The 21477-nt window shown below is 36.7% G+C and overlaps 3 protein-coding genes across 3 annotated transcripts; all 3 read right to left on the bottom strand.

Moving 5' to 3' along the window:
• Window positions 1-598: 598 nt before the first annotated feature.
• LOC127653417 (probable E3 ubiquitin-protein ligase TRIML1) lies at window positions 599-2834 on the bottom strand. Its single transcript, XM_052140098.1, has 3 exons — window positions 2131-2834; window positions 1896-1979; window positions 599-657 (listed from the first exon to the last, which is right to left on the bottom strand). Exons 1-3 carry the CDS (start codon window positions 2515-2517, stop codon window positions 616-618), a joined length of 513 nt encoding a protein of 170 aa, XP_051996058.1. The 5' UTR covers window positions 2518-2834; the 3' UTR covers window positions 599-615.
• Window positions 2835-6311: 3477 nt separating this feature from the next.
• On the bottom strand, window positions 6312-12556 carry si:dkey-120c6.5 (GTPase IMAP family member 7). The gene is made up of 3 exons (XM_052140089.1): window positions 12469-12556; window positions 7743-7847; window positions 6312-7658 (listed from the first exon to the last, which is right to left on the bottom strand). The coding sequence occupies exons 2-3, from the start codon at window positions 7798-7800 to the stop codon at window positions 6676-6678; spliced, it is 1041 nt and encodes a 346-aa protein (XP_051996049.1). The 5' UTR covers window positions 7801-7847; window positions 12469-12556; the 3' UTR covers window positions 6312-6675.
• Window positions 12557-13767: 1211 nt separating this feature from the next.
• LOC127653408 (GTPase IMAP family member 7) lies at window positions 13768-17421 on the bottom strand. Its single transcript, XM_052140091.1, has 2 exons — window positions 17376-17421; window positions 13768-14792 (listed from the first exon to the last, which is right to left on the bottom strand). Exons 1-2 carry the CDS (start codon window positions 17389-17391, stop codon window positions 13768-13770), a joined length of 1041 nt encoding a protein of 346 aa, XP_051996051.1. The 5' UTR covers window positions 17392-17421.
• Between the last annotated feature and the right edge of the window lie 4056 nt (window positions 17422-21477).

The following is a 21477-nucleotide window of genomic DNA, read 5'->3' as shown; positions in this document are numbered from 1 at the left end:
CTTTAATCTCAGTAGCAGCACTGTTATTGGACACTTTCTCTCATGCAGTGATTTGTGAATTTCTCCAATGGCAATATTAACTGATAACAGTTGTGTCTGAATAATGCTGCATCCACGCCACTAGGTGTCAGTGTAAGTCCAGGATGTCATAAACTCTGTTTATTACTGAGCTCATGATGAATTCAGAGACTGGTTCTCTGCCACAAATGTATTTAGAAAAAAACAGATTAGACATAAAAAAACAAAAAAACAAAGACTATTGAAAGCAAACTTAAAGGGAAAAGAGATATTTTCAAAAAAGTCCACACAATTCAAATTCGGTCACCTTTTTAAGACGCTCCTTGTCATCCAAGTGCTCTGGCTGGGTGTTTCCACTTTTCAGTTCAAGGATTTCTTTCTCCAGACTCTTCACAAGTCTGTTGACTCTTTTCTCCGCCTCTCTTTGTTTCTGCTCGACTGCAGCTACTACCAGTTTATGGCTCTGCTCTAATGTGCTCAACAGACAAGAAAACACCCTCTGACTTTCCTGAACCTCTTTGAGACAAGTGTTCTGTGTGGGGGAAGAACACACTTTAAAGGAACATTTTGGCCAACAATTTAACATTTTGTCATCAATTACTCACCCTCATGCTGTTCCATTTCAGTATTATTTTCTTCCTTCCAAAAACACAAAAAGAGATATTAGACGTGAATGCCTGAGCTTTGCTTTTCCTGACAGGTAGATGGCGATTTATACTGCCATGCTTCCAAGTGGACAAAAAAGCAACTCGTGTGCTGTTTTCAAGTGTTTTGAAGCAATACAATAGATTTGTGTAAGGAACAGGCTGAAATTTGTACTGTTATATTCTTACCGTGTCACAACTGGTCATGCGACACATGAGAAATAATGGTGCTTGGCACAAGTGATGTTAAACCTGAGCATAAATTCCAGTCAGTTATTTTATGGAGATAAAACAGTATCAAAACATCACACAAATGCACACAGCAATCCAAAAATGCACATGACACTCCACAAATGCATGCAGCAGATCCAAACACTCAGGAGGCAAATGCACACAACAGATCAAGACATATGCTCAATTCACAAATACGTGCATCAGAATGCACAAATATAAGCTATACAATGATTTCTTTGCTCACAGCCCACAAAAAAAAAAGAGTTTTTCCATTGGTATTTTGGCTCGAGGAGGACCGTGAATGTGCTTTTGCATTTTTGGATAGTATTGACACTCTTGTTTCAAGGCCTTGATTTTTTTATTAAGCACGCATGTTGATTTGTTGCATACATTTGTGGATTGAGCGCACATCTGGATCTGTTGTGTGCATTTTTTAATTAAGCACGCATGTTGATTTGTTGCATACATTTGTGGATTGAGCGCACATCTGGATCTGTCGTGTGCATTTTTGAATTAAGCACGCATGTTGATTTGTTGCATACATTTGTGGATTGCCTTGTGCGTGTGTGGATCTGTCACGAGCATTTGTAGATTACCATACGCTTGTGTGGATCTGCTGCATGCATTTGTGGATTGCTGTGTGCATTTGTGAGATGTTTTGATACTGTTTTATCTCCATATTAGTCACACATTGCTGATGCATGGCATAAGAACACTTTGAACATAGTCTGCAATGTTCCAAAGTCTACTTTTATGATTATAATGGTGTATTTTTATGCTTTTTGGAGCTGTAAATACCACCATCCTCTATAGTTTTATGCTCAGCATTTTGTCTTAAATCTCATTTTGTTTTTCAAGGGAGAAAATACAAAGGAAAAAAAAGAAAATAATAAGGGGTTAGAATGACATGAGGGTGCGTATTTTATAAACAAACCCTTTAAAGCATTTGTCCTTTCACAAATAATTCTGAAATGTTGGTGTTATTTAATTATGCTGTACCTTTAGGAGCTTTAAGGAACTCTGAAACTTCTCAACCTTCTGAAGTCTCTCCTGGATCATTTGTTCCACCTCTCCTGTGTTCTTCTGTTTCCAGTGTAAGTGTAAAGAACAAGCCAACAAATTATTACGATTGTTGACTCATTTTAAGAATGTTGTCTCAGTCACTCAACACCACAAAATTTGCATTGTGTTATTTTTACAGTCTGCATTTCTTAAACCTTGTAAAAGAACTCACAGGTTCGTCTTGCAGTTCATCCATACTAAAAAACTTTGATTTAGCAGTCAAGCGTGTTTTCCTGTAGTTTTCAGTAACGTCTTCCAGGATGTGGTTAACACTGAGATGGGGTCTGGAACCGAATGTCCTCTTACAGAGTGGACACTCATCTGAACCACTGCGGCCCCAGTAAACACGCAGACACATTTTACAAAAGCTGTGTCCACAGGGTGTCGTGACTGGGTTGCTGAAGATTTCCTCACACAGAGAGCACAGGAAGTGCTTTTCGGAGAGGAGGCTGATGGTTGATTCCATTGCATGAGAACACAATGTAAAATAACTAAAAACAAACAAACAAACAGAAAATATAAGGAACAGTTTACCCAAAATTGAAAATTCTCTCATCATTTACTCACCCTCATGCCATCCCAGAAGAATATTTCAACTCTGTAGGTCCATACAATGCAAGTGAATGGTGGCCAGAACTTTGAATCTCCAAAAAGCACATAAAGGCAACATAAAAGTAATCCATAAGACTCCAGTGGTTTAATCCATGTCTTCAAAAGTGATCTGATAGGTGTGGGTGAGAAACAGATCTATATTTAGTCATTTTTTTCTTTACTATAAATATCCACTTTCACATTCTTCATCTTTTGCATTATTTGTGCATAATGCCACCTACTGGGCAGAGAGGAGAATTTATAATTAAAAAGGACTTTGATCTGTTTCTCACTCACACTTATATCGCTTCTGAAGATATAGATTTCATCACTGAGTCATATGGATTACTTTTATGCTTTCTTTGTGTGATATGTTGAGCTTCAAATTCTGGTCACCATTCACTTGCATTTTATGGACCTACAGAGCTGAGATATTCTTCTAAAAATCTTTGTGTACATGTGGAGTGGTGGTAGCGTAGTGGGCTAAAGCACATAACTGTTAATCAAAAGGTTGCTGGTTCGATCCCCACGGCCACCATCATTGTGTCCTTGAGCAAGACACTTAACTACAGGTTGCTCCAGGGGGATTGTCCCTGTAATAAGTGCTCTGTAAGTCACTTTGGATAAACTGATAATCTGGGATGGCAAGTAAATGATGAGAGAATTTTCATTTCATGGTGAGCTATTCCTAAAAAAAAAAAAAGTACTTTTTCAGTATATCAAAGATGCACATCCACAGTAGCCTGCAGGCTTCCAGTAATTTGGCATCTGTTGCACTTCAACAGTGTGTCCTAACCAGGCGTGACGCCATAATGTGATAAGCAATAAAAGTTATCTCTTTACATAAAGGGTTGTTCACACTGACAGCAGTCTGCAATGACAAAGCAACCTTAAGTAATACATATTTGTTTTTTAAGAGTTGTTGTTTTCAGATGACATGAGCGACAGACAGCGATGTTTAAAAGTTGAGCAGGGTTCGACTATGCAATTGAGCAGTGATATGACGTGATGACTACAACCTGCTATAGGAGTACACACAGTGATCTGCTGCCTAATACAGTTGGATGCTGTAGTCAAGTAGGAATACCAAAAGTACGGTGGCTCAGCGACCTCCAAACCTCACTGCCATGTTGCCTTGCTGCCTTCACATGAACCCCCCCAACACACACGAAATCCAATTTTCACAAGTCTGATCTAAACCACCTTCATAGGATGTTTGAAATCGAATTCAAATCAGTAGGCTTCTGCTGGGTATTAAAGACATTGTTTTATGTAAGCTTGGAGATTTCTAGAAGTGCAGGGGATATAGGAGACCCCCAGTGTTGCTTCATCACTGCCTTGCTTCCACTTGAAAAAAAGGGAATGTTTTCTTTCTCATTGAGCAAATCAACAACACACATCGCTGCTGCAGCTTGAAGCGAAATCAGTTAAATTATTTTCCGATCAGTTCTCTAGAGCAGGGGTCAAACTAGGGTCCAGGGACCCACAGGGGGGCACAAGGGAGTTCTAGGGTGTCCATGAAAAAAATGGAGAAAAAAAGTTAAATTAAAAACAACAACATTGTTGACAACATATCAAATTATTAATATTTCATTCTGAAATCATGATATTAGTCACGATTATTTTTTCTATTGACAGCTACATTTTGAAACCATAAGAAACTAAAACAAGTCTGCACATAAGTTAAAATATTATGGGAACAAAATGTATCTTATTTGTAAGAAATAAGGGTTGTACGTCACAATTCTCTTTAAAGCTGCTTTATAACAATATTTATTGTGAAAATGTTTCTCTCCACATTTAATCATCTTACATTACTACAATAGAAAAAAATATGCACTGTCAAATTAAATTAAAAAGTATGCATATGCACATATATATATATATATATATATATATATATGTGTGACGAGGAGGAGGGTGGGGCCGGGCTGTGACTATGCCCGGCCCCCAATCGGGCTAATCATCCGAGGAGTGGGATAAGTGCAGCGGAATGAGGACGTTTGGGAGAGAGAGCCACAAGCAGCTGCAGTGTGTGTATTTGTATTTGCATCTTTTTGGTTAAATTAAATATTATTTTGACTGTTCATCCTTTCCTGTTTTAACCTTGTTACATTATATATACACATCTACAATTTTTATAATTCATTTTAATTTAGTACAATGACACTATAAAGCCAGTTATTTATGTTGATTATTATAAAACAACATGTTTTTATAATTTAATATTTACTATTTCTCTCACACAGGAGGTCCCTTGCAAGCAGATCATCATATCTTGGGGAGCTTAGCATCAAAAAGTTTGAAAAACCTTGCACTAGAGAACTCGCTTGCTTGTCTTTTGTACTGTGATTCCCTTGTAGTTTAATGTTCAAGTACTTCTTTTCATTTGTGATGGGCTAAAGGTAGAAGAGCTGAAAGGTCCTTTGTGCCTCTTACTATACCAGGGTAAAATTGCTTGTTGATTAGCGCTACCTATTGTATTTTATGTGTTACCAGTGATCATTCGCCTCGTTTTTAATGTGAAAGGGCCATTCGCTGGTGATTTATTTCAGCTATTTTAAATCGCGTTTGGTGTGCAAAGGCCCTTAGTCTCTGTCTTGAGTTTTTGTAGTAAACAGCCATGCCAGTGACAAGCAACAGGATATTTTGTAGGTTCTGTTGCATAACACAGGGTTGCTCCACAGACAATAAATTCTCATTGGTCGGAAATCCTATCCAGTATGACTGTATATTGACAGGGTGTGACTGTCGCATCTCGATTTGTGTCGATACATTTCTTACGTATAAAAACTTGTTTTTTCGCAATAACTTTTATACTTGCAGAATAAAATCAACGTAATAATAATAATAATATGACATCATCTTTCTCAAATCACAGAATAGTTAATAAAAAGTATGTCCTAAAACATTGGCAAAAAACTTTAGCAAGTATCTGTTTGGGTCAAGTACAGGTCAAGGTCTCATGCAGGAAGCAAACACATTAGAGAAGATAAGAGAATGGAACATTCATGTCTGTCAGCATCATACCAGACATTCCAGGGTTAATATATATGTTTCTATATATATATATATATATATATATATATTATGCTGTCCTTCACCCAGCTTGATTTTCTGCAATATCATTCAACAAAAGAGCAAAGCTTTCTTTATTGTGGCTATGTACATTTCATAGTTATTATATAATGCATTTATGTGCCATTCCATTCAACGTGACCACAGAGTGGAATGGGGAAGAACAAGTTAAACCAGTAATCCCATTTCGTCATCAGGACAAAACTAAATATTTATCTAGCAGGTTTCAGGACTACATAACAGATTTTCAAACAGTAGCTCTCATGAACACTTTTAGATATTGGTCAAACTCCAACAATATAAAATAACCATATTTATTCCAAAATGGAACTGTATTATACCTGTACATAATTCAAATATTTCCCACCCGTGTTGATGGATCTTGTTTAAACAGCCGGATTATAATTGTTAATTGCACTATTAATTGCAAGCTAACATTTAAAGGTACATGTTCAAAGGACGTTATGGTAATCTTATTGAAACTTACCTTTGCCGGAGAGTATTAAGGGGAGTCGTTCACGTGTCTTACAGTGAGTTTGGTAAAAGTGTACTAGACTAGATCATAAAAAGTTCACAGATGTGTTTTCAACAAGGGGAGTGGCCAGACAATGCCTGCCTCCTGCTGAGTCATGCAAGAGAATAAATTGTAAAATGAGTAAATGAGTAAAATCGCTTAGTGTTTAAATATTTTTTATTTTTTGATACTTTGACAAAATATAAAATGTACAACTTTGCACAAAAAAAAAATAATATATATATATGTAAATATAAAAATATATGTAAAATTGTGATTTTTTTTTGTGATCAAAAATATTTCATTTGCAAAGAGTAAGAAGAAAAAAATGGGAACAACCACTTTACAGAGTAAATTCCAATTCTGCTCAGAGTGTTGGAGTGTTGGTTTAATTCATCTTGCCACCTTGATTCTATTGTTGTTTCTGGATTGTGATTTCAATTTGTTTTGGACACTGTTTGGACTACTAAATTGCTTGTTTCATTGTTAAATTATTTTACAAGTGGGCGTGCTGTCTGAGCCTGAGACTATGCACTAAGTATTCCCTCTGCGAACATCTGCAAAGGAACTGGTAACATAGCTCCATGCTGCATTTGCTGCACCTCCAAGTATACCACCAAGCCCTGCACCAACAGCAGCACCTACTGCCATACCTTCATATCCATTTGTGAATCCTAAAAGTGCACCTACAAATGCGCCTTTTCCAATTGCTACAGCATAATCAACAAGTCTGAGCGTAAATCCAAGTCTCCCTGCAACAAGCTGCTCTGCGATCTCTCGGCCCTCCAACTGTAGTCTTTCTTCATACTTCATAATCTCCCTGTCAAGTGCCTCCCCTGAATGCTCATTCTTCAGTGCTTTCAACTTCTCCATGATCTCCTTCTCCTTTGACTTTCTGATGAATCGCTCCTCTATCTGAATTCTTTTTTCGGCATCTTTAAATTCCAGGTTTGAATAAATGCCATGCTCCAAAACCATCTCATCTACTTTGGCCAACAATGCGTTTGTCTGACTACAGTCAGTCCTGTTTATTTCCTCATTGAAGAAGAGGTAGTTCTGCCCACATTTCTCAGCAAGCTCTCGAAAGTTTTTATTCTTCTTTACCTCGTCTTCTATTGATAAAGTTTGCAGACCTCTTTCATGGTATAAAACAATCAATGTGTGCTTTAAGATGCTTTCTCCAAAGTAGTGTATCACTGGCTTCAATAAGTCAATGGAGGTCAAATGAAATGGATCAAGAACCAAGAGTGCAGCATGAGGCCCTGGGCAGGAGAAGCAAACAGCCTTCTTGAACTCTGTGTTAATTATCTTCTCTGGCAAATCATTGTCCCCAAGATTCGGTGTGTTGACCAGTGTTATGTTTCTGTTCTGGATGACCCGTGAACTTTTCTTGGTAACTGTAATATTGACATCATCTCTGGCAAAGATGTCCGGCCCCAAAACAGAGTGTGTCAATGAGATCTGTTGAAGACTTGAGCTGCCAAAGACCAGCATCCTCAACGGAGTTTCAATGCTCACTGTGAAATGAGGTTATAATATTCTTTATTGTCAATCTTTATAACTATAATGAACCAAATGTTGTGATTTCTTGGTCAACTCACTGTTTGGTGGTTGTACTAAGCTGTATCTTCTCCTTATCCCATCTTTGTCTGTTGCCATTTTATGAGTAATACTAACAGGGCTGGAAGGATGTGGATTATGCTATCCTATTAAAAGAGAAGACATTTTGTGAAACACAAAGAGTGATAGATCGTTTAACACTCATGCAGTGATTGAACTACACCATTCCAACTAGAACTCACAGACACTAGCTTTTTCAAACTATTGGTTATCTCCAAAGGTCAATGGCGATAGTTGACAATGTTTTTGTTTTCAGAATTACTGATCATTTTATTAAACTATGACAATTTTTACTTTATAGTGTTTTTATTGTTATACATATTAGATGATTTTAAGAGTGCATATTTTGTTTAACTTATGTGTTTGTGTGAGCTGGGGGCACATACATTTCAAAATAAAAGTATTTTTCATAGCTAAAGGTCTCACGTGCACCAAATGAAAAATAAAATCTGATTATTATTGGTATTTTTATTGCACAACAAACTGCATCTGGGATTGTATTAACTATAGGCAAGGTTGGGGAGTAATGGAATAGATGTAACGGGATTACATATTTAAAATACACATACAACGTGAATCGAGCATTTTGCGCAGCAAGATTACATACAAAGTCAATGCAAAGATGCGAATAGACGTGAATTCAAGTCGGGCGGCGTGAATGAAGCGAATGCCGTGACTCGAACATGCGAAATCGATCCATAAAAAATCTGCATGACGCATTGTCACAAAAGCCTATCAGCATTGAGATTGTCCAATGTCACTGACGTACTGATGTAGTAGCAGAAGAAATCTGGAAAAATGGATGAAAAAATTGTTGTAGCGGTGTGTGGGCACCTGAAATTGTATGAGACAACTTTCGAAAAAAGTAATCGCTTGGAGGAAAGTCAGCGAGGATGTTGGACTACCTGGTAAGTTCTGAAAATATGCACGTCTACTTGATTCCAGCTATTGGTTGTACTTTACTATGAACCAAGTCGTAGAAGTCCCTCCTCCTGTCCTTTTCCCGAAAAGAAAGGTGAATACTCGCGGGATCAAATTACACATATTTATAATCCAGCAGTCAAACTTGCGCAAGCAATGCGAGGTGAAAATTTTCTTCGCGCTGTATGTGAACGGACCATAAGACCTTTGATATTAGGGCAAAAATCTTATTCTTTTTATAATTTCCATACATAATTTTGTGTATATCGCAAATTGTGTAAAGTTAAACTGAAAAATATTATGTTGACACCTGTGAAATTTTAGCGCTAAGTTCCATTTCCATCAGCTTTATTTTGATACGCTAAACCTTTTTTTGGCAAACATTTTTTGGGATGGAAACATAATTAAATCCTAACAAGAACATATACTGAAAGCTACACTATTTAAGTTTTGTTTGTTAGAAATGACATTTGTTACTTTTGTTATCGAACAATAATGATTTATGTTTTAGAGGAAATACTTCCGTCATTCGTCCATGCATGTTTACATCATATCCGTGAATAAAGAAAGACTACTGTTGTGCATGTATTGTGTGGTAAAATCTTTTTTATTAGCTTGAAGTTAAACGCTTGTAGCCACAACAAAAATAAGGACAATTTACAATAGATCATTCAAAAAGGACAATTTAGTCATTCAAAAAGGCAAAATTCTGGGGAATCACCCGTTGTAAAAATAAAGAAACCTCGAACAGAGCAGAGTCTGCAAGCAAAAAAGAAACTGACAGAGCCCGTAATAAAACACGAATCAACATCGGCATGGCTTTTCAGAGGTGGCAACAACTCTTGAGATATGAAAGGATTTACAAGCGACCCAGAGATGGCTTTTTTCTTACTCAACAGATAAGATTTCGTTGGGCCGAAAGTTAGCCAGGTTAGCCAGTTCGTTAGATAGTGTTAACCACTCTAATGGGGCATTTTATTATCGGTTGTGGTAATGCAGTGCTTGATTTCATTTTCAAGGAATGACAGTGGAAAATGCTAAATTTATGCATCTGCAAACAAGCTATTTCTTCATTTTTCTTATTAGTCAACTAGCAACCATTTCCAGCTAAACAGGTTATCTCTTGAGCTAGGTATTTTGTGTCACCTTGTAGGGAATGTTTTATGACCAGTAGGATAATCTATATTTATGTTTTATGCTATGCGCAGAACAGCAGAGCTGAAGCCTAACCAAAACAATGTTCCTTCGCAAGTAACTTGTATTTTTATGCTTCAACCGTAAGAGGGACAAAAGTTACAAAAGCTGTGTCTAGTGTCGCATTTCTCGGTCGTCTCGTTTCATAAACGTGAGTAGGACACTTAAAATGCAGACTTCGAATGCGACCTTCTTTCACAGGAATTTGGAGGATTCATGAGGTGCATGAGAACCCACAATTCTTTGCTTTAACGGAAATGTCTAATTAAAATAATGCCAATTTGCCTGTAAATATGATGTTCAATGGCAAGTAATGTTAATTCCCAAGTTAAAGTACCTCAGTAGATGGGTGCAGTATATACTCTGTATTATTATATTAATATACAACAGTTAGTTTTGGTCCTCGAATCTGATTGGATGAGAGATGTTCCATGAGCACTGACGGTCTGACACCATCAGCATTCTGAGGCTTCACTGTGTATGTATCACTCCGCTTGTGTTCGTGCAGTTCTAAACTAAAGTGTAAGAGCAGTGCAGATCTGTTAAGAGCTATGGTTTGCCTTTTGTTTTGTTTTTTTGACATTACATATGTAGTTTTTGCCAGTAGGTGGTGGCAAAAGATCATTTTTGTGTGTAATATGAGCCAGTTAGGTGACGTGAATTCAGCCACTTTACATACAACAGCTCTTCGTGATCGCTCGTATTACTACTACATTACTAAAGCTAGGAAATAGCTTTAAATGGCTTTAAACTAATAACTTCAACATTGTGGCTCATCACAGCTGAGAGACAAAACAGACTGATTAATTACACAATGGGTGCTGTTTAAAATGGTGGAGGACATTGTGGTTTCTATAGTGATCGACACGTGCGCACCGGGTACTGCGAAATAGTGAGAAATTCCCCCGCTTGGACGCTATTTTTCCACTGAGAAAGCTGATTTTCAGAAAGCTGATAGCATCTCTGCTTGGGTTTGGCAACAGGTGATTGTACATGCTCTGTCTCTCTCTCTCTCTCATTCATTCACATACACACACACACATCCATCCTTGTTTATCCAATAACTTTGTTAGAAACATCACAAGCCATGATATTATTTCTGAAGCAACATTTTTGAATTACTAACGAAGGTTTGGACGCAGCATTTGGTTTGAACCAGCAACAGCAGATTCTGATCCACCGCATAAGTAGTTCCATGCACAAATGCGTTTTTATGACCGTACTCAGTTTTTCTTAATTTTTTAAAATGTACTTGTTCATTGAACGGTTGTATATAAACAATACATGAGCAATCATTTTTTTATTTGGCATCTTGGCCTTACACTGACACCTAGAGGCTTTTTCCGTTTCAGATATCGTTGTAGAAAAGTGTCCAATAACAGGATGGTTATTGAGATTAAGCGAGAAGGATTTAACTGGTCATGTGATTCTAACATGGCAGCCCCCATGTGTGGACCCTCTCCATGTGAATAAAACAACTTTTGTAATGTTACTGATATGACTGGAGTCTTCAATTTGATGTGAGTGCTCGTGATTTTATACATATGCTTCAGAATGACTTAATTTCTTGAGGAGTAAAACTTTTTTAATCAGGAAAAAATTATGGAGAGCACTTTAATTCTTATACTTACCATATTAAAACAACACATGAAAAAAACACAACATATTCTACCATTCCAAAGCATGCTGGTTAGGAATATAGCTCAATATCAATCAGTCCAACAATAAAATAGAGGCTTGCCAATTCGTGTAATAAAATACTTATTCACTCAACCAAATGTTACCTGTGAAGGTCATGACCATGATGGCACACCATGCATCCCACCAAAACTAATAAGCATATAAGTGGACTTTAAAAATAATACAGTTTTGTTAGGAACATTCACATACTGTGCACAGTATGCATACTACACTCTGAAGAAATAGTCCTAGTACGGTATTATGCTGTTCAAATTGAAAATACAATTTTGAGAAAAAAATGTATTAACCATTGGCAGTTCAATTAAATAATGAGTCATGGTTTATTTTAATTAAATTGATGGGTTTGTGGCGTAGTTGTTGTTTCATTATGTTGGTTTTCAGAAAACTAGGTCTCCAAATCATCACCTGAAATGATTTAGCCACTACTTAAGGAATGTTAACCACTTTCAAAGCAAAAGCAACATTTTAAAATAGGACCCCATGACGTCATAGCTTCGCACAAATACTTTCATGTTTCGCCATAAATAAACGACATTTACCAGTCTCGAACTCCTTCACCACAACAATGAAGGTTATGATTGATTAGAAACATGGAGTCCCCTTTTCCGTGGAGCGTTTATTTAAGATAGGCCTACAGATAATAAAGTCCAACTTTAAAAGCTCATTTTGGTCAATTATAATTTTAGAGCTGCATAAAATACACGACTGAAATCGCAGCATCGAGAGCAAACATGCAAGACCTTGAATATCCCAAATCGAAATCTGTTCTCTCGTATTACAACAGTTTCTGAGAGTAAACTTTCGATTTTGCATGGTGGACATTTTCTTTTTGGACATGTTGTTTTTTTTGTGACGCACTTGAGTAAATACTTACTGTAGATGTTTACATACCTTGATTTGCATACCCTGGATATTTTTCATGCGTGTTGTACCCAAATGAGTTCATAAAAGGGCGAGAAAAAGTTGTCTTTGAATGGAGAAAAGACTTCATACGACACCACGCAGAAAGTGAAAGTATACGATTTGCTATGTATGAGAAGGACTTGTAGGAGAACTGCAGCGGGTCATTAACTAGAGATGGGCGGATCGATCCTAAAAGTACTTATGTTGTACACTGATGTTGTATGAAAATATGCGTTTTTCATAAATTCATAGTATGCCCACCTCTTCAGACACTAATACACCACTGCTTCTTGAGAAAATTCATGCTAAAATAACAACATATCTAAGGATCACTAATCAAAAGCAAAGTAGTGGTCTTGTTTATGTAGGTCAGATTTCCTTGGAACATAATTTATAGAGACCATTTATTAATTTGTAATAAAACATTTAATCAGAAAATGCAAAGCATTAGCTGTCTGAGACTGTTGGACACCACTGTACATACAACCAACCTAAAACTGAAAATACTCAACACATAACACAAGATATTGCGCATGACCTGTAAGCTTACTCTGTTGTAAAAGTTATAGTGTATCAAAGGGTGTATTGCAATATGCTTTAATCGAAAACATATATTTATGAAGTCATTTGGCTGAATTATGTGATGAGGCATATCTGTTGTCTACAATGAAGATTACAGTTTAATAGTAGAACCATAATATCATTTTTACCCATTATTTCAGACTTAAAAATGTGTTTCAATCAGAGGTGGTAAGAATTTCCTCTCTTCATAAAGTTGATTCAGTCCATGAGTGCTGTATTATTCTTTTAAGGAATATTCTGGGTTTAATACAAGTTAAACTCAATCGACAGCATTTTTGTCAACCTGTCCCTCAAGTTAACAGTGAGGCACTTAAAATGAAAGCGAATGGGGCCAATCTGTAAACGTTAAAAGCTCACTATTTTAAAAGTATAGCCACAAGACGTAATCAATATGCATGTTTACATGATTTTAGTGTGATAAAATCGCTTACTAACCTTTTCGGTGTAAAGTTTTATTTAACGTTACAACCCTAAAATGACTTTAAACAGCTTTACAGCTCAAACAATACACACGTTTTAACAGAGGAATTAATGTACGTGATTTATAAAATGATAAGCTTAATATTTCTGTCTTTAAACCCTCCAAAATTTGGCCCCATTTACTTCCATTGTAAGTGCCTCACTGGAACTCACTGGAACTTTTTTTTTTAAGAAAAGGAGGGACGAGTCAAAATACATTTTGGTGGTAATCAACATTATGCATATTCAGATATTCGGTGCCCGATAGAAGCGGTTAACAAAAGCTGAATTAAAACTGGTCGCATGTGGTCCCACTCTGTCATCTAGGTGTTCAATGGCTAACTGGACAGCAGCACCTGATACTCCGCCCACAACTCCTCCCACAGCTCCTCCCACTACCATTCCTGGTGGCCCTTCCACAGAGCCCACTATCATTCCCATAGTTGCTCCAGCTACAAACCCCAGTCCCAACCCTCTGGCCAGTGAAGTCCTGAGCCAGCTGTTCTCCATCTCTGCCGTGGCTCTGATTTCTTCCCCTACACTTGCATTGTAGAGGTCCTTTTGCCAGCGCAACTCGTCCCCTTGAAATTGCTTTTCCAGTTCCCGGTGTGTCCTCTTTGTCTCAGACTGTCTCTTACTCTGTAGCTTTCTCTCCTCATTCCTGACACTCTCCTCCGCCCTCTTGTAAGACCTATTGATGTAGTAGTGTCCCCCCATAGCCTGTAGCATCCGCTCTATCTTATGTAACAGCTCTCTGCTTCCAGCACGATTTCTCCAGTTCTTACTGAAGACGTGATAACAGCAGCTGCACTCCTCGACGAGCTCTGTCAGATGACAGTCGCTTCTCATGACCTTGTCATGGAGCGCTCTGCCTCTCAGCTGCCCATCATAAACCAGGAGGATCATGGTGTAATTCAGGACATTCTCTCCGAATTGCTTCATAACCAGTTTGAGAGTGTTCATGTCATTAGAGGAGATTTTCTCCAGATCGAAAGCTAAGAGAATGACATGAGGTCCAGGAGTCGACAAGCACATGGATCTTCTCATCTCTTTTCTCATCTTGGACTTGGACAGCTCTTCGTCATACAGGTTGGGTGCATTGACGACCGCAACCCGTCTTCCTTCCAGCTCTCCCGAATTTTTCTGGCTGCCCGAAATGCTGAAGACATCTTCAGAATATTCCTCCCGTCCCAATATGAAGTTGGTGAGAAAGAACTGAGATTGACCACTGCTCCCAATAACCACTATCCTTAGTTCCTCATCACCAAACCCTACAGGGAACACAACACAACAGTGGTTAAATAAATAATGAACTAAAGAAAATGACAAATTCTGTCATTATTTACTCACCCTCATGTCATTCCAACACTTATGCTGTCATATTTCCGGTGGAAGACAAAGTTAGTATTTTTGAAGAATCTTCCATTCAACAAAATTTCATAGTGGCCATGTCTATCAAGCGCTAAAAAGCTCCAATAATCTTCCTATCCGATGAAGCTCTGAACTCTTATTTGAGCCCATGTCAGGACAAAAAATGTCAACTTTAAATGCTCCGCACCAGGTTGATGTCATTAGCTATGTTTCCATCTAAATTTGAACTTTAATTAATGCGAAAAATCTGAACAATTTGAGAATAATGCAGCATTTCCAATCCATGTGTGTAAGGAGACAAAATGATCAATTCTTGGAGAATTGGTGTAAAAAAGAAACGAAAATGGAAGTTGAAGCCAATGTGGAAGGGACAAATTACTTGCGATTTAGAGTGTGGAGTTTGTTTTTGTTTTGTTAAACGTTTTTATTCAGTAGCTTTCTTTCCTGGCTCTGGACACTCTCCTCCTGATGTATTAGCATCTCGCAATTGCCTGCTGCATCCGTTCAATCTAATGCAACAGCTCTCAGCTTCCAGCACAATTTCCAGAAGCAACAGCACTTCAGGCTGTTCTGGGAGGCAACAGTAGCCAGTCATGTTGATGACAGTCTTTGGTATTTCAGAATAACCAGAGCAACGTTTGAGATGCTATGCTATATGGTGATATTGATTATATTCTCTGAGCGAATTATGCATTCACAATGCTTGTTGAGGTAAAGTCACATGGCTTTTTTGATTTGCATCTACACTGAAAAAAATTACAAGATTTACTTCATTTTTATTACGCACGTTTTTGCATACAGTTTTTGTAAGTAAATTGTAATGGTATCAAATTAAGTCAAATCTACTTACAATACGTATACATGATATAATATTGGTTAAAGTGCTTGAATAAATTTAACTTAAGTTAGTATAGTAATTTTTTTTCCAAATCGGATGTACATGGTACATATATAAACTTTTTAAAATGTAAACAAACATTTATTAGAACATTTCACCTTTTGAACTTTCCTTATAAACACACGGTTAATGTACTTGTCAGTTCTAGACAACACTTTGTATTATGGGCAGTTGAAACAAGATCTAGTGCTGCGAACACAAACCTCAACACTTGGTGCATAAAACGTGATGATGGAACAATCAACAGATCATTTTTCGTACGACTTCATCAAGTGTAAATTCCAGGGTGTCTAATACTGTAGTAAGCGCGAGTTAAACTATCTAACTTATCTAAACTAAACCAATCAGTAGAGTGTGTAAACATGATAGGAAGCTGTTGTGTGTGACAGAAGCAAGTAATTGTCACGTATTTTATGGAAGCGATGTCCAGTGACGTCATTGGCTGTAGCAAAATTTGTGGAATTCAAACGAGACCATTCACATGATATCATACGAATTAGCCAAATTTAGAAAAGTCGTATGAATCCTGACGATTTTGCTGTGAGATTGTATTGGACGTTACCAAACGTAATGACAAAACCAACGATAACAGTGTGAATAAACTTGCAAACAGTTCAAGCTCATTAATTATTCAAGCCCCGTGCATGCTGGGAACACCAGATTTGAAAATGTTCCAGTGGAATTTACTTAAATTAGCCAATAATTATGACAAGATTTTCTACTTTAGGATTGGTACATGATGATGCATTGAAAAGGTGATAAAAAAATCATAAATAATACTTGTATTTACCTAAAAGCAAGAGATGATTGAATTAAGTACAAATGTAGAATTTACTTAATATTTTCAAGTTCACACTTAAACTTACTTATTCAATGGAGAAAGTACTTAATCTGTTCTGCTATATTTATTTCACCACAAAATCATTTGTTCAGTGTAAATTCAAAAATAAATTCAATAAGAATATATTCAGTCTTCTTACAGAATATAATTTTATGAGCATTTTCGAAACTTTTGTCACATCTTGGTGTTTCCATCCAGCATTTTTTCTGTGATATCCAAATATTTGAATAAAATTTTTTGGATGGAATTCCAGCTTATTACGGCATTTACAAGTGTCGTAAACAAACACAACACGCCGGTTAGAATATGTGGAATGGAGAATGAGATTTGAGAGCTGCAGCGGAGAGGAAGATTTTCAGTGAAAAATAGCTGACAGACATGGTCACTATGAACAGTCATTGTATTGAAAATAGCTGTGTGAATATTCTTCAAAAATTCTTTGGTATTCCACATAAGAAAGAACATGCCAAACGGCAATGAAGTGAGAAAATAAGAAGAGAATGATCATTTCTGGGTGAACTATTCCTTTAAGATTAGTAGTACATAGCGGTCTTTATGCATCCTTATTATACAATGGTGTTACAGTACTTGGCATAGCCATCCAAAAATTTTACAATCACAGATTAAATCTATTTTATAATAAAAAAAAACACTTATTTTAAAAAAGTAAAATGTAGCTCCTTAATTAAGGTGAAAATATCAGTCAGAAATAAGCTGCACATCATGAAGACATTTTCAACTTACCCCCTCTTTTAGGCATGGTTTCAGAGGCAGCTTTGTTGTTATTGTTGTTATATGTTTATTTTGTTGTAAGATCTTGATGTGAAAAGCTTCTCTCAATGTCAAATATAATATTAGATCCAGACAGACGACACGTTACATTATTTGTCTCATCTCAACCTCTGTTGATAATGTCCAAGCTCCAATACTGGATGGAATTTGCCCTGCAGGAAATGGGAAATTGGATTTATGCTGCTGCCTGAGCACACTGTACCATTAATATTTTTACATAACACATGACTTCGATTTTGTCTGCATGCATCTATATCAATTAAAATAGGATAGTAAAATTACTTAATTCATTGAAATTATTATTATTATTATTTATTATCGCATAATACTCAATTCTACAATGTATTTGTTGTGTTTCATGGGTAAGATTGTAATGGACTGATGATGCATGTCCTTCATAAACTCTAACATGAACCGTCCTATGTCACAATTCTTGATGCCAAATGCCAAAGGCATGCACACTTATTCTGTAAGTGGTCAATCATTTTTTAAACAACAATAAAATTCTTCAAACAACATCAGGCTACAGCACAGGCCAAATTAATAGGACTCATAAACTACTGTATGTCTGCCAATGTGATTCAGTTTATAAATTATTTTGACAAACATTACAAGTAAAATTCGACAAGACAAAGAGTGAAATTATTGTGCATGACACCTTATTTATTTATTTTAGGATTATTATTATTATAAATGTTTTTTGTTCATTTATTTTTTTATTATTTTCTTTCCACTGTTTTCGTTGTGTGCATTGATGCTTTGGGAATATTGTAGGCCTACAGTACAACAAACATGTTATAATTGTCAGAGTCTGTCTCTCTCATGTTGCCTAGGACTACATTTCCCAGTATGCACTACCCTCATCACTGCCAACTTTTCCTGGTTTTCTCACCTGTTTCCATTCCCTCATTAGCTTTTGTATGTATAAGTACACTCTAGTTTAGTTCCTTCTTTGTCAATTCTTATTTTGAGTTCCCATTTGTTGTTTGACTGACATAAGTTTTATTAAAGCCTGCACATAGACAATAGGCAAATGTTTATTATTTTGGTGACATGTTGAAGAAAATGTTTTTGGCATGTTCAAGCTAATTCTTGAAGTTTAGCAATAACTAGCAAACAACGGAAAACAGCATCATCGTTCGGATAACTTATTTATTTGTAATTTATTTATTTTTATGCACAGCTATAAAGGCCTATGCATTTGTTTGTTTTTTCCCCTTCAGGAATATTATAACCCGAAAACAACAACAACATAATAATATGAATAAAATCAATTCAACTTGATTGAGGCTATACATAACTTTATAATATTGCATTGTAAACATATGCCTACGTTTTTGTTTTTAAGCCTAAGTTTTCAATTGGTGAATACCAATCGCAAGTGATCATCCCTATGCCCTACTCACTACAAAGAACAAAGCTCTTGATGTGGGCACTCTAAAGAGAGAATTGCATCACAGTTTGAATGTACCCTTCACCAAAAGTCTTGTAAAATTGCCTTTTGTGAAAAAAATAAACTTTCTTTTGTTTGGAACGACTCTTCGAGTGACGTCCCCTTCCCGAAATGCACTTCAAGGACGCAAAAACGCCATTTGTCAACCGTCCACTGTTATAGGCGGTGGGCCGAGTCCGTCTATCTCGTTTAGTTTTTGATTTGATAGCTACCCAGCAGCTGTCTGGCTCATTTTTTTTATTTGTCTGTATGAATAATTCACAAAAAGATTACCGATTGTTTCCAACGCCAATTGTTGCACATTAAAGTATAAAAATAGATTTAATTTCGCTAGCTGATCACAAACGTTGGCCGGAGTGAGATCCAATCAACGCTTGTGTTGTTGCCTTGTTGAATTGATTTGGCCAATCACGTTATTCGTTGAACCGGCGTCGCGTGACTCGCGTCAGTCAATCTGAAGCCAAATGAGTCTACACAACCCAACCTGGAGAGACCGGTGTGTCTCGGCAAGACAACGTCAAGGTAAGATTTGTTTTACAATGATTATACACCCCTATATCTTAATGCTTTTCATATAAGTTGTATTTAAGACTGCAAGCTATACTTCGTCGTGAATATATGCGTTGTCGTTGATGAGAACAGCAGCCACGAAAGAATGTTGGTAGTGGAGCAGTAAAGCTAGGTCTAACGGTATGTTGCTTAGGCTAATCCAAATCATTCGGTACATACACAATGAACTAAGCAAAGAGTATTCAAATACGGGATAATTACGGGTAAATATTTAAACGGGAAGACAGTAGGAAATAATTTGACAGGTATGTCCAGGTTGGATTGGTTTATAGCAAGCTACCTAGGCTACAAGTAAGCTAGACTAATTATCAGCTAAAAAGAGTGCAAAGCAAAACAAAGATACAACTTTATAGTGGTAGTCATGGAGTTATATAAGCCATTTATGGTTGATTGTCACAGTTTATACAATGAGGCAGTGGTTCAGCTACATCTGTCAGTGGTTGGGCTTCACCTACATAACAGAACAGGTATAAGATGGAATATGGTGGAAAAATATTTTATTTAAAGATGGCTGTTTTTGAGCTATTTAACAAAATTATTTGTGGTCAAAATTGCAGTAGTCTTGTCAAGCTCGTTTAAGATGGTTAGCATCTTAATACAAATGTCAAGATGAAAAATGTGATTTAAAATTATCTAGTAATGTGTGCTTTCTGTGTTTATTTATCTAAATATAATTCAGTTGTTTATCTAACACACAGACACGGACAGGACAACATCATATCTCTCCACACCCAAATGACTACAGAGGTGATCGTTGACAATCATCATCACATCATTCATGGTGCTGTTGGAGCAGGTCAAGATCACGGAGTTGCTTAGTATCCACATCACAGATGACCCATCTTGATCTATCGACACCACCAACAGAACCTGGCCAAGAAAGTCCAAAAACCTCTGCACTTCCTCCCACAGTTGAGGAAGGCTCATCTCCCACAAATCCATCCTCTTAACTTTCTATAGGGGAATCATAGAGAGCCTCTTCCTTCCACCCCCACCCTCCAATAACCTAAGGGCAGCTGATTGACTCTTGCACAAATACACTGGTAGTTTACACTATGATGCTGCTACATTGGTTTATTTTTTTATTTTTAAATTTGCTATGAACATTTGACCCCACTTACACACATATTGCACTGCCTTTTGCTACTTGTCATGTCATCCACTTGCACTGAAATACTATATTAATTAGGGATGAGTCACGATTTTCGAATATTCGATTAGTTGATTTTATTATAGAATATTGAATAGGACGTGCGGGATGATTGTCTTTAAAAAATCCCCATGTTTTAGTTGTGGTTATAAGTTGCAATCCTAAATTCACATAATATTTTTAGACATTTTATTAATATATTCTTAATATTTGTTGTTTTTGTTTCTATGTTTGAGCTTACATATCTCAATATTAATAACAGTCTGGTTAATTTTGAGTCTTGAAATGTAAACTCTCAAGGGTTGGCTTTCTAAATATATGTTGGTTATGTGTGTATTCAGAATGACTTCTGAGCAGCAACCTTTTTATTTTGGGGATGTCATGAATGCCTCACTTGCCAAAATTGGGGCTGACTAGTAAGGGGTTAAATGTATATAAATGAAACGTTTTATATAAAAATTATACATTTGATACAAACCTTCACTGTTGTTAGCTGCATTTTATATCTTCTTACGTGCTCTTCTTATGTGTTCTTTGTTGGTGAAGAGCATGTAGCATTCTCTGTGAAATCCAACATTAGCCGGCACATCTTGGACGTCTTCGGAATTTAAGTTAAATGCCAATACGGCTTTTTCAGCTACTGTACTCTCTGTGGTTTGCAGGTTCACCCATAAATTTGTACATTGAACAATCTTTGCCAACTTGTCTGGGAAAGGGGGGGTTACAGGCCTTTTTACATTTGAGGCTAAATGGATGAAACACCTCATTTTTACCTCAGTATTACTGAACTACAGAACTAAATTTACATTTTTAATGATTTACAGCAAAATTGTAATTTCAAGAACGCAGCTTCCTGGTCATCTGTGTTCATTATTTACATT

The sequence above is a fragment of the Xyrauchen texanus genome, chromosome 12, assembly GCF_025860055.1.
Source record: "Xyrauchen texanus isolate HMW12.3.18 chromosome 12, RBS_HiC_50CHRs, whole genome shotgun sequence".
Classification (NCBI taxonomy): domain Eukaryota; kingdom Metazoa; phylum Chordata; class Actinopteri; order Cypriniformes; family Catostomidae; genus Xyrauchen; species Xyrauchen texanus.
This window is presented reverse-complemented; position numbering and strand designations above follow the sequence as displayed.

Coding starts and splice junctions, on each gene's coding strand:
- LOC127653417 (XM_052140098.1), bottom strand. CDS start 2,517: ATGATGAGAGAATTTTCAATTTTGGGTAAACTGTTCCTTATATTTTCT. Junction 1,980..2,130: donor ATGAACTGCAAGACGAACCT/GTGAGTTCTTTT, acceptor CACTGGAAACAG/AAGAACACAGGAGAGGTGGA. Junction 658..1,895: donor GTTCCTTAAAGCTCCTAAAG/GTACAGCATAAT, acceptor TGTTTTTGGAAG/GAAGAAAATAATACTGAAAT.
- si:dkey-120c6.5 (XM_052140089.1), bottom strand. CDS start 7,800: ATGGCAACAGACAAAGATGGGATAAGGAGAAGATACAGCTTAGTACAA. Junction 7,659..7,742: donor CTTAGTACAACCACCAAACA/GTGAGTTGACCA, acceptor CTCATTTCACAG/TGAGCATTGAAACTCCGTTG.